This window comes from Stegostoma tigrinum, chromosome 27 (genome assembly GCF_030684315.1).
Source record: "Stegostoma tigrinum isolate sSteTig4 chromosome 27, sSteTig4.hap1, whole genome shotgun sequence".
NCBI lineage: Eukaryota > Metazoa > Chordata > Chondrichthyes > Orectolobiformes > Stegostomatidae > Stegostoma > Stegostoma tigrinum.
In genome coordinates, this window is record NC_081380.1 from 44,578,189 (window position 1) to 44,591,843 (window position 13,655).

Sequence of the window (13,655 nt, forward strand, 5' to 3'; positions counted from 1 at the left end):
AGTCTAAATGAAACCCCCAAAATATGTAAATCCATTTCCATGGCATGCACCGCCCCATTACATGGCCAATCATATTAAAACATAAATGAGTGCAATTTGATGTCTGCGCAGCTTAATTTTTTTTGAAGGTGAAGGGGGAATCAATTCAGGCATAAGATGAAGGAAGAGACTCTCAAACACCACTGAAATTCTGTATCTTTGGCAAGGTTCGGAAAACCAGTACTTGTACACTTTGACCAATTTCCTTACCTCAGACTATTGAGTTCTAGATCATCAGTATCAAAGTCCATAAGTGGCTGTGGGGTGTCACTGGGTCCCTGTGACTGAAGTACTGAGGAACTGGAAGAAATAACTGTTGTTTGTCCTGAAGGATGGATGGTCTTAAACTGAAACTGTGGACCCATCCACAGGCGCCTGTGGGGTCCTGTATGCGTCACAATCTCAACCTGAAAATAAACATTCAAAGTTAAAAAGGCAACATGACGGAAAACATATCTATTAGTAATGAACGACAATAAACGCAGACTAAATCAAAGCAAGTGCATTTCCATATCAGAGACAAAAATAGAGAATTCTGGAGAAACAGAGCAGGTCGGGTAGCATCTGTAGAAAGAAAAGAGTTAATGTTTTGAATCTAGTGATACTTTGTTAGAACTGTTCTGAAAAGAGAATTTCCACTAGCGACTTCTTTCAACATTAGCATTTTATGGATGCAACGTAATGACCAAATAATGGCTATTCCTTGTTGAAGTCAGCTGTATATGAATTCAGGCAAAATGCCCGCAAGACCAAACAAAATAGACCAGATACCATGTGGCTGAAAAGCATTTCCCCCCAGTAAGTCCTATTCTCTCAACTCTGAAATGGCCAGCTTTAAAAAAGATGTCAAAGGAAAAGATAGAAAGACAGTCTGAAGCTTTGCTTTAAGTGCAGCATCATTGATGATAAAGGCTGCTATCAATTGTTCAAAATGGCAACAACTTGTCCATCGAGCCATACTATGCTTTGAAGTAAAATACCTTAATTAACAAGGTACAGTGGCAGCAGAAAAGAAAAAAAAAGGTAGCAAGTCCTGCAATCCAGCTCGCAGTACCTTGGGGGATGCCTGTCCCAGCTGAAGATTCAGAACTGGCCTGTTCAAGTTACTTGAGGTCTCATAACAGGAATTTATGATCCTGAGCAGTCATCATTATTACAACAACATATGATGAATTATATTATTGTAATTCTAAAGTGTAAAATATAAAATAGATACTTTCAGTTTGCAGCGATGGTAGGAACTGCAGATGCTGGAGAATCTGAGATAACAAGGTATAGAGCTGGATGAACACAGCAGGCCAAGCAGCATCAGAGGAGCAGGAAGGCTGACGTTTTGGGTCTAGGCTTACAGTTTGCATTTGTTTTGTGTCTAACAGGACTAAACTGCAGAATCTTTGCTCAGGAAATGAACAGTATTCGAAGTTGAGTACATGATGAGCAGGTTGCACAAAAGCTGATGAGATAAATGGACCTGATGGGTCAAAAGACCTCATTCTAAGTTTCATTATGTACTATCAGTAACACTAACTGTTTCTATAGAAGCCAGAAAAATGGATAGAACATAGAACATAGAACAGTACAGCACAGAACAGGCCCTTCAGCCCACCATGTTGAGCCGACCATTGATCCTCATGTATGCACCCTCAAATTTCTGTGACCATATGCATGTCTAGCAGTCTCTTAAATGACCCCAATGACCTTGCTTCCACAACTGCTGCTGGCAACACATTCCATGATCTCACAACTCTCTGTGTAAAGAACCCGCCTCTGACATCCCCTCTATACTTTCCTCCAACCAGCTTAAAACTATGACCCCTCGTGTAAGCCATTTCTGCCCTGGGAAATAGTCTCTGGCTATCAACTCTATCTATGCCTCTCATTATCTTGTATACCTCAATTAGGTCCCCCCTCCTCCTCCTTTTCTCCAATGAAAAATGGGCACCATGCTGTTGACTGTATGTTGCTCTTGAATCTCAGTGACCTATGCGGGTAGTCAGCACGGCCAGCCGGAGATAATTTTATTTAATTATATAAAACTAACTCTAACCCAGCTGTCCATTTGTTCACAAACCAACCATCCAATACTGAACTTGAGACACACCCCAGAGAATCTTTAGGCATTGAACACAGCCATTTGGTAAATCATAACTGGCTGGCTCTTCCGGACACCTATCTAATTCATCCCACTCACCTGATGTGGAAATATAAAACAGAAGTACTGTATTTACCATTGAAGTTTGCAGAATAAAATTTGAAAAATGAGGCAAATAGCATACATTTTACACTTTAGTACACACAATAACACATGTTCTGAAGAAGGACAATCTCTTCAGGGATGTAATTTGAGGTTATTTTGTTTTTTTTTCCAACCACGGTCAGATTGACCTTCTTTTACATAACCGAGTCTAGTTAGATCTGATGGGAGTCATCTAATACACAATTACAAAACTAAAACTTCCGCCATATACAAGAGAACCCACCGCAGCATGTCAGTACATCAAAAGAATACTTAGTCCAGATTCCTCCCAATGAGAATGTTTTAAATATCTGGAGCCAGATGCAGTTGCACTAAGCATGTAAGATTATAATCAATCTGTAAGGTATGAGTGTTCATGTCAACCTGAGGTGGTATTTTTCAGTTCAAATATCTATGGGTGGTGCAGCAATGAAGTGGTCTTAAACAAGGATTTATCCTCATTTTCTTCAATTCATCTTCGCTGAAATCATAAATAATAACGATGAGATAAGAATGCGTGCTTCTAAATTCTTGTCAAATCTGCATTATTGGAACATTTGAATAAAATTGGAGAATCACTGCAGCACACCCACCTTTAAGTAGGAAAAAAACCAGTGGTGTCCTGTAACAGGAATGCAATTTTCACTCACTGACCTTAACCATGCAGAACTCGAGAGATGAGGGCAAAAATCAATCCCACCATTTACTTGCTTTGAGTAAAATGCTATTCTACATGACATGCCACCTTATTCGCTTTTACTGGATTACAGTCACCCAACACTGCAGCTTCCTCTGTGCAGGAACATTGGTTTATGTAGTATCTTTTTTGCAATAAAATATCCAAGCCAATTCACAGGAACCTTACCAAACAAAATCTGATAGCACACTACTTAAGTTGATATTGGGATAAAAAGTTCAGAGCTTTTGTTTTAACTTATGCTTTAAAGGAGAAGATGGGTAGAAAAGTTTTGGGAAAGAATTACTGAAAAGCGTTTAGACCTGTGGTAACTGAATACACAGATGTCACTGCAACTTGGTGATACATTCATAGTCCAGAAAGCAGGTTGTACTGCTCTGAATTTCAGAGCCAGTGTGACCAGCCTTGGAGTCAGAAAACTCCTCTAATCAAGAGAACTGTAATAATAGAATCAAAGAAATGCAAACACTTTTTTTTTTGAAGAAGGTACCTGTGTTTGTAGTTACATAGCACCCTTCACAACTTCAGGATGTCTCCAAGAACTTTATAACTAATGAGGCATTTCTGCAGTGCAGGCACTGTTGTAACAGCCAATTTGTATATAGCAAGGTACTATAAATAACAACATTCTACTAAATTTCTGTGATAATCTGTTCCTTCAGTGATCATGTATACATGAATTTCCCTAGTCCTATTTGAACAACGGCAAAAGATCTTTTCAGGATGCTTCTCTGGGTAAAGAGGCCTTGGTGTCACCCAACAGACATTGTTCTGTCTTGAGATCACTGCAGCATCACACCTAGATTCTGTGCTTTAGACTTTGGAGTTGGATTTAAATTTGTACCTTCTGACTCAGAAACAAGAACGTTATCAAATAAGCCACAGTCATATTAAGTCCTCTGATATCAAGGACAGAAAGTTTTAGCATACATGCTGAGTTCCTGCGGCCTCTTGTGGCTAGGATGCTGTGGTAGTGTCCCTACCTTTGAGCCAGGAGGCCTGGGTTCAAATCACATCTACTTCAGAAGTGTGTCATAACTCTCTAAACAGGTTGATTAGAAATTATATACGGCAACAAAAACAGCAGTTACTGCAAAAAGCTCAGCAGGTCTGGCAGCATCTATGAAGAAAAATCAGAGTTAACATTTTGGGTCTGGTGACTCTACCTCAGAATCAGACCTCTGGTAATCAACTGCAAATAATTTCTCAATAGATTTTCCAGTGCTTATAGCCGGATAGTTAAGCTGCAAATGTTCAGGTTGTCAGGCTTAATTCACACCATATTTGTTGTGGATAAACTGCACAACACCTATTTTGGAAAAAGTAAATAACTTAAAAACGAATCAATGTCATAATTACACAATGTACAAAGCACATTCATTATATAACAAAAACAGTACTTTTGTGGCATTGTGGTAGTGTTCTGACTTCTGGGCTAGAAGATCTGGCAAGCGTCATCTGTTCTGAAGTATGTAATAAGACGTCTGAACAGGTTGATTATAAATAATTACAAGAAACTGTGGGGTGTCTATTGGGCAATCTCATATTGAAGTTCAGATGACAGTTTATCTTTCAGTTTGGGAAACTGATTGGGTGGCAACTGATACAGAGTAGGGATAATGAATAAGTACTCAAATTGGCAGTATGTGACCAGTAATGTCCTGCTGGCATTTGTGTTAGGGTCTCAATTATTTATTAGCAAACTTGGATAACAGCAGAGAAAGTATAATATCCAAACTTTCTAATGACACAAAGTTAGGCAGTATTGTACACAGTGTAAATGATAGCATAAAATTACAAAGGGATATAGATAGAGTAAGTGAATGGACAAAACCGTGGGAGATGGAATTCAATATGAGTGAGATTGAGGTTATTCACTTTGGACTTAAAAAGAATAAATCTGGGTACTTTCCAGATGATATGAGGTTAAATACAATGAATGTCCAAAGAGATTTAGGGGTTCAAGTTCATCGATCTTTAAAATGCCACAAACAAGTGCAGAAAATGATCATGAAAGCTCATGGAACGTTGGCCTTTATATCAATAGGACGGAAGCATAACATTGCAGAAGTTATGCTGCAGTTTGTCAAAATTTCTGATGAAGGGTCTTGGCTCAAAACATCAGCTTTTGTGCCCCTAAGATGCTACTTGGCCTGCTGTGTTCATCCAGCTCCACACTTTGTTATCCCTGGTTAGACCCTGTTTGGAGTAGTGTCAGCAGATCTGGGCACCACACCTTGGGAACATTATACTAGCCTTGGAAGAAAGGTAGGTTTACAAGAATGATATCTTCAGGGCTGTAATGAGGAGAAATTATACAAATTAGGACTGTTTTCTCTGGAATTTAGAAGGGTAGAACGTGACCTAATCGAAGTCTTCAAAATATTAACAGGAAAGGACAGGATAGGTGGAGATAAACTATTTCCACTGGTTGGGGATTCTAGAACTAGGAGGCATAATCTGGAAAGTAAGGTCAGATCATTCAGGAGAGATGTTAGGAAGCACTTCTACATACGAAGAGTGATGTTGTTTGGAACTCTCTTCCATAAACAGCAGTGGATGCTGGATCAGATATTAATTTTAAATCCGAAATAGATAATACCTTTGATCAACATAAAAATTAAGGGATATGAGCCAAAGGCAGGCTTATGCAGTTAGGCTACAAATCTGCCATGATCTTATTGAATGGCAGGGTAGGCACAAAGACTGAATGGCCCATGTCTGTTCCTATATCATCTGATCTCTTTTATTAGGCAATGGTTTATTATCAATCTCAAGAATCTATAATTCCATACCTAAAACACCTGAACTCCGTTCAATTATATTCCAAGGTACAACCCAATCTAAGGTTAATATTTACTTATAATGTATCATTTGAACCCCTGAATGGCATGCAATCATTAAACTATCTAAACTGCTCAACTCGTTTCCAACATGTAATTCATTCCCAGGTATCTGTTGTTTTTTGTATTATCCATGTGACACCCCCCTCCCTTCCCTCACGCTTTCACTCGATTGTAGCTGATAGCCCATTCATAAACAATTTGAACCCGTTGAATAGATTACTGTCCTACGGCTATGCCTGTGTGGTTATTAGTGTGTCTATAATAATGGTATTAACATATAAGTATAGGCTGTTTAAAGAACAAAATGTGGGAATTTTACTAAATGTTTATTGGAAAAAATTCTTGAGGCTTGCACTTATTCCTCGTGGAAGAAACGAGCATACTGCTAAAATCAGGTGGGTGGGTTGGTGACAAACAGAGAATGTGGGTCAGAATTCAGCATAAGGAAGGGCACAATTAGATAGTACTAATGGTTGATCCATTTACAGACAAACCCTTTCATTCTAGTTGCAGCAAAGATTAGATCTTCTCAAAAGGAATTAATAGAATCCTACAGTTAGAGGCATTTCTATATTTTAATATTCACGCTATTATTTTTTAAATGCATGGGGAAAAAACACACAACAGCTTTGCAGATTAATCACCGACACCATCAGTGTGGCAGAGCTGAAAATTGAACAGATGCTGGTTCAGTTTTCACTGAGGCTATGGCCAGCTGTTACTGCTGAACCGGCTGTTCCATCGAATGCAGACATATTGTGTCTACCTTGCATTCTGACAGCACACATTAACTGAAATGCATGTTGAAAGGGAAAATTCAGCAACAGCTGCTCTTTTACCACAGCAGAGTAATGTTTGCATCACCTTTTCTTGTTTCTAAAACCCATCCAGGGCACTCATCCCTGGGGACAGTCCTAAAGTAGTTTTTAAAGACAAGTGACTTATTCTTTCTCCTTCCACAGGACAGGGAATAAACACAGCATAATATATCTGACGCCATCGGAAATGGGAGCTATTATCCTGAACTCCTGCTTCTAGGTTTCACAGTACTGATATGAGTGGAGAAGATGCCTGTGTGATTGGGACGATTTGATCTTTGGTCTTTTCTAAGATAGATTGGACAGGCCAAAGATTTGGCTCCACTTATACAATTATTTTGCTCCTTGGCACAAGCAACTTCATTAAAACTTGATAAGTTCAAGATACTACACCAGTTATACAGTAATAAGATCGCAATTGCTTTCTATGACAGCATCATAGGAACCTGGGAAGAGAAACAGGCCAGTTCCTTGAGCCTGTTCCAACATTCAATGAGATCATGGCTGACCTGTGGCCTAACCGTATATACCTGACTTTGGCCCATATCTTTGAATGCCTTTGCTCAAAAATTATCTATCACAGATTTAAAATTAACAACTGATCCACCATCCACTGCTGTTTATGGAAGAGAGTTCCAAATATCTACCAGCTTTTCTGTGTAGAAGTGCTTCCTAACATCTCTCCTGAATGATCTGGCTCTAATTTTCAGATTATGACCCCTAGTTCTGGAACCCCCAACCATTGGAAATAGTTAATCTTTATCTACTCTGTCCTTTCCTGTTACTATCTTGAAGACTTTGATCAGATCACCCCTTAACCTTCTAAATTCCAGTGTGTAATTTCTCCACAGAACTAACCTCCAAAGTCTAAGTATCATTCTTGTAAATTTACACTGTACTCCATTCAGCATCAATATATTGTTCCTAACGTGTGGTGCCCAGATCTGCTCACAGCATTGCACGTGGGTGTAACCAGGATTTTGTAAAATAGCCGCATAACTTCTGTATCCTTGTACTCCAGTCCTCTATGTACAGAGGCCAGCATTCCATTTGCTTTCATGATTATTTTCTGCACCTGTTTGAGACATATTCAAGATCAGCCAGTTTTGCTTGTTCACTGAGTTTACGGATATCCCTTTGTAATTTTATGCTTCCGTCTACACTGTCTCCAATGCTGCCTAACTTTGTGTCATCAGCAATTTCAGCTGTGCCATAATTCAACTCATGGATAAATAATGTGAATAATTAAGGTCCGAACACAGATCCTTGTGGGTCACCGCTGGTCGCATCCTGCCAAAGAGGACCTGCCCATTATCCCTGCTTTCTCTCACCCGCCACTCATCAATTTCCTGGCCACGTCAGTAATTTGCATTCAATTCATGGGCTGCTATGCAAGTGAACAGTCTCTTATGCAGAACTTTATCAAGTGTTTTCTGGAAGTTGACATAAACAACGTTCATAATATTTCATTGTCCACTACTTCAGTCACTTCTTCAAAAAATTCAACGGGGTTTGTCAGGTATGTCATACTGTCATGAATCCATGCTGATTCTCCCTGATTAAGTGGAAATTTTCAAGATGTTCAGTGACCTTACAGACTCCAACAATTTCTCCACTCCAGATGTTAGGCTAACTGGTCTGTAATTCCCTGACTTTCCTCTCTCAGCCTTCTTAAAAAAGAGAGACGTGCAATTTTCCAAACTCCTGTATCTTGAGACTCTAAAAGCATATCGCCAATGAGCTTCCCTCCTTCCGTTAACATCCTAGGATGAACACCATCAGGTCCTGGGGATTTGTCAATCATTAATTCCATGAATTTCCTCAATATGATATTTTGTTTACTTTAATTTTTTCCAAACCCTATCAATCCATAATTAATTCCCCCCAGACTTCAGATATGCTATCATCCTTCTCTCCTGTAAACACTGAAGCAAAGTAATTATTCAATATGTCAGCAATTTCCCATAGTCATTGGCAATATCCCCACTTTCAGTCTTTAGTGGTGAACATTGCTCCTGACCACCCACTTTCCCTTTATGTACCTATAAAATTTCTTATTGATTTTGATGTGACAGGCAAATTTCTTTTCATAATCCCTTACAGTTGTTCTTCGATGCTGATTTGTGGCCCCTTGCTGGTATCTTTCCCATTCAGCATGATCTCAGCTGTCTTTTGTACTTTTGTAAGCCCTTCTAGTTTCATATTGTTCCTTATCTTTTTAGTTGTCAATGTATTTTTTTTCTGTGAAGTTGGAGCTTTTCCCTTTCAGCGGCATAAATTGATTTTGTATTGTGTTAAATGTTTCTTTAAATATTCTCCACTATACTTCAGTTGTTTTACTAATTAGCAGATGTTCCCTGTTTACTATTGATAATCTGTGTTTCAACCTGTGAAAGTAGGCCTTACCCAAATGTAAAACTATAGTAGTTCATTCATGCCGTTTGCTTGCAAGTGTTACTTTTAATTCAATCATGTTATGATCACTATTTGAAAATGTTCACGTATAATGAGGTGATGAATTAAATTTGGGTCATTATTCATTACTAAACATAATATTGTTTATTCCCCTGTTATATATAGGACATATTACTATAGGAAACTATCCTAGGTACACTCCAGAAATATAGTTTTGCCATTACCTGCCATGCCTGGAGTACTTTACTCTCAAATGTTACTTGATTTTGAAACTACGTTGACTTCCCCAGAGCCCTCCTCCCCCTGTCTAAAGTCCCTGTGACCACTACTTGGCCTTTCAGCCAGGACAATGGTCCTAGATTGGTTCAGATGGAGCCTGTCCCTATGGTACAGTTCCTTCCTGTTCCAATATTGATGACAATGCCCCACGAAATGGAGCCCTTCTTTCCCACATCATTTGTTGAGCCATGTTTTTACATCCCTAATTTTCTTGTGTCTATGCCAATTTATACGTGCTTCAGGTAATCGGTCCTGCCTGTAATATTGTTCTGAATTTTTGATATTCCCTATAATAGGACCTCTTGTCTATATTGTCCGTTCCAACATGGACCACACTAACTATATCTTCCCCCCCCCACTCCATGCCAAATTCCTTTCAAGCTGGTCTGAGATGTGCCTTATCTTGGCATCAGGCAGGCAACATACCATGCAAGGCTCTCAATTTTTGCTTTCAAAGGTCACTATCTGTACCCCAAATTACAGAATCCCCTACCACTTTCTTTTTCACTCTCCTGCTTGAATGGTCTCCTGGACCATGCTGTTGTGATCAAGTTGCCCATCCTTCCTACAATTCATTTTCTCATCCACACGTCAAGCACGTAACCCATACCTGTTCGACACGGTCAAAAGCTGAGGCTACTCCAAAGCTAAATTTGGGTTCTCTCTATCTGCCTCAATTGTACTCACATCCTCCTGTCCCTGATCACTGGGCAAATTTGAAGTACTTAACCCAGAGAGTGACTGCCTCCTGAAACAAAGCATTCCGCCCCCCTGATGCGTCACAGCGTTCAAATCTCACACTCTAGTTCAGCAACTCTGAGCTGGCGTTCCTCAAACAATCAAGGCCTATGCTTCAAGGTGGAAACTAACTAAATAGAAAATTCAATGGATCAGCTTCAAAAGGGCAACTTAGTGAATAATTGAGAGGAAATAATGTAAAGGGCTCTCCAGGAACAGTTGGTGAAGGGGATAAATAGAATAGCTGTTGCCAAGGGTGAACATAGGGCCAAATGGCCTTCATCTGAAATGTATTGTTCACTGATTCCATGTCAAAAAATAGTATTTAACTTTAAAAATAAGCAAGCAAGCTCAATAAGTTCGAATTACAAAGTACCCTTAATGTACCAAACCATTGCATAAACTACTGCCTGCAACTACAGTGATACTTATGTAATTCCCTGTCAAACATACTTGGAGACTGCATTGTTATAAGTGACTGAGTTTTATTTCAATGCACAAGTGTATTTTGTAATCATCCTCCACTCCTTGCATTTTGCTGAAGAAATTACCTTTTTTTGGGAGAGATAGCACCACAGTTTCATTTAGGAGTCTTATTTGTTATAGCTCAAAGAAATAATTTTCGACAGACTGTTTCCTGCAGTTCATCGTTTAAATAGATTTTGCTAAATAAATTGACTTTGCTGGCTGTAAGATAGACTGTGCTAAATTCTGCCATAAAACGGCCTCACCTCCCACTCTTTAGCAAATGCACTGGTGTCACAGGTATTTTGCATATTTTAAAGGCATATTCAGCTAACATTTGTTGAAAATAATTTATAGAAAAGCTGTACAAATTTCACGGCCCCTCGAATGACCAGCCTATTGCAAAAGTCTTCTTCCTCCACCAATGGTTTGATATAGAATATACTGTTAATGATCTCGCTCACCAGCAGACATTTTTCGTCATTTTTAGAGATGATTTTTGATTTTAAAGTTTAGTAATAATTCTACAATGTTTTCCATTATTAAAAAATATACTTAAAATAAAAGATACGCAAATCCAAACTGCAGTAATGCCATCCCACCCAAAATATTATAGCCTCATTATGAGGGTAAAGAACATGGTGCAACAGTTTGTATGGATTAACAACATGGATATGGGTTCAGAACACTTATCAGAACATCACAGACAATATTTATGCAAATTTAAAAAAATTCATCTTGTTTTGAATATTAGCTTGGTTCAGTGGTGCCAGTCTTGCCTCAGAGTCAGAAGGTGAATGGGTCAAGTGCTCCATTCTGGGACCTGCAAACATAATATGGGATAATACTGGGATTCCCTCCCTAAATTTCTCTGTCATGCTCGTCCTTTCACAAGTATTGTTCATGAGCTGCAGTGTCAGGGCTGGTAATGTTTGGACGAGTTTCTAAATCAAGGTCCTGTTCATTCCAACATGGCAATTTTTCCATGTCATGGCCAATGAACCCACCTCCAAACTAAAAACCCATCAAAGATAATAGGAACTGCAGATGCTGGAGAATTCCAAGATAATAAAATGTGAGGCTGGATGAACACAGCAGGCCCAGCAGCATCTCAGGAGCACAAAAGCTGAGATTTCGGGCCTAAACCCTTCATCAGAGAGGGGGATGGGGAGAGGGAACTGGAATAAATAGGGAGAGAGGGGGAGGCGGACCGAAGATGGAGAGTAAAGAAGATAGGTGGAGAGAGTATAGGTGGGGAGGTAGGGAGGGGATAGGTCAGTCCAGGGAAGACGGACAGGTCAAGGAGGTGGGATGAGGTTAGTAGGTAGATGGGGGTGCGGCTTGGGGTGGGAGGAAGGGATGGGTGAGAGGAAGAACCAGTTAGGGAGGCAGAGACAGGTTGGACTGGTTTTGGGATGCAGTGGGTGGGGGGGAAGAGCTGGGCTGGTTGTGTGGTGCAGTGGGGGGAGTTCGCAACAAACAACTGCACCTCCCAGTCGCAAACCATTTCCACTCCCCCTCCCATTCTTTTGATGACATGTCCATCATGGGCCTCGTGCAGTGCCACAATGATGTCACCCGAAGGTTGCAGGAACAGCAACTCATATTCCGCCTGGGAGCCCTGCAGCCTAATGGTATCAATGTGGACTTCACCAGTTTCAAAATCTCCCCTTCCCCAACTGCATCCCTAAACCAGCCCAGTTCGTCCCCTCCCCCCACTGCACCACACAACCAGCCCAGCTCTTCCCCCCCACCCACTGCATCCCAAAACCAGTCCAACCTGTCTCTGCCTCCCTAACTGGTTCTTCCTCTCACCCATCCCTTCCTCCCACCCCAAGCCGCACCCCCATCTACCTACTAACCTCATCCCACCTCCTTGACCTGTCTGTCTTCCCTGGACTGACCTATCCCCTCCCTACCTCCCCACCTACACTCTCTCCACCTATCTTCTTTTCTCTCCATCTTCGGTCCGCCTCCCCCTCTCTCCCTATTTATTCCAGAACCCTCTCCCCATCCCCCTCTCTGATGAAGGGTCTAGGCCCGAAACGTCAGCTTTTGTGCTCCTGAGATGCTGCTGGGCCTGCTGTGTTCATCCAGCCTCACATTTTATTATCTTAAAAACCCATCAAACTCATATTAAGCAGTTACTTACTTCATTTTTGTTTGTGACATATTGCTGTTTGGTAAAAAGAATGTCTGCAGTTCAAAACTAAATTCGTTTTGTTATGTATTCATTCACAAGGTGTGCATTTTGCTGGCTCGGCCAGTACTTATTGCCCATCCCTAATTGTCCAGAGAGCAGTTATGAATCAATGGCATTGCTGTGGATCAGGAGTCACATTTAGGTGAATCCAGTTAAAGGGCATTAGCGAACCAGATGAATTTTTCCAACAATTGACAATAGATTCACAATTATCATTAGACTCTTAATTCAAGATTTTTATGAATTCTAATTCCACCAATTGTCATTGCAGGATCTGAACCTGAGTCCCCAGAACATCACTTGGGTCTCTGCACTAACAGCCCAGTAATAATACCAGTGGACTTTCAACTCCCTGAATTCATTTGGGACAACCTCAAACAAAATCAGCATCATAGGTTGAAATATGAAACAAACCACCAGAATTCGGAACAGAGATGAGGTCCTAACTAAAGTAGCATCAGCCATCCAGCTTCATCGCATTCACATTGCCAGCCATTTCCTGATGGCTTGATAGGAGGGTCTCAGATCTTCCCCTTGGCCTCCGGTTACCAAAGGATAAGTTTAGTTAGAGGGTTAGTTTAGCTATCTGGAAATGGCCTCCTGGTGGCAGAATTATGGGAAGTGTAGAGTTGTGTAGGACCAACACTGAAAGCAGAACTGGATGTCTCCCCTGCCTGACTGAATGCACCAGCAGCCCCAGGCTACCCTGTAAACTCATAAGCCCATTCAGCCAATTGAGCTTGCTCCTCAATTCTATAACATCTGCTCTGATTTATAGCTTTAACTCAGCTTTCCTGTCTGCCACTCTACTAACCCTTGAATCACTAGTTACTTAAAAATCTGTCTAATTTAGCTTTGAATATATTCGGTGAACAAGCTTCTACGACTCTCTATGAAAGAGAATTCAAAAGTCTAACAA

At 40.4% G+C, this 13,655-nt stretch overlaps 1 protein-coding gene across 2 annotated transcripts in view; it reads right to left on the bottom strand.

The window, feature by feature from the left end:
- bcas3 (BCAS3 microtubule associated cell migration factor) overlaps window positions 1-13,655 on the bottom strand; it is a 1,086,700-nt gene that overhangs the window by 429,312 nt on the left and 643,733 nt on the right. For both annotated transcript variants that reach the window (XM_059655421.1, XM_059655420.1), the window contains one exon: window positions 250-446. In XM_059655421.1, coding sequence (XP_059511404.1) covers window positions 250-446 — 197 coding nt within the window. The remainder of the gene's footprint in view (window positions 1-249; window positions 447-13,655) is intronic.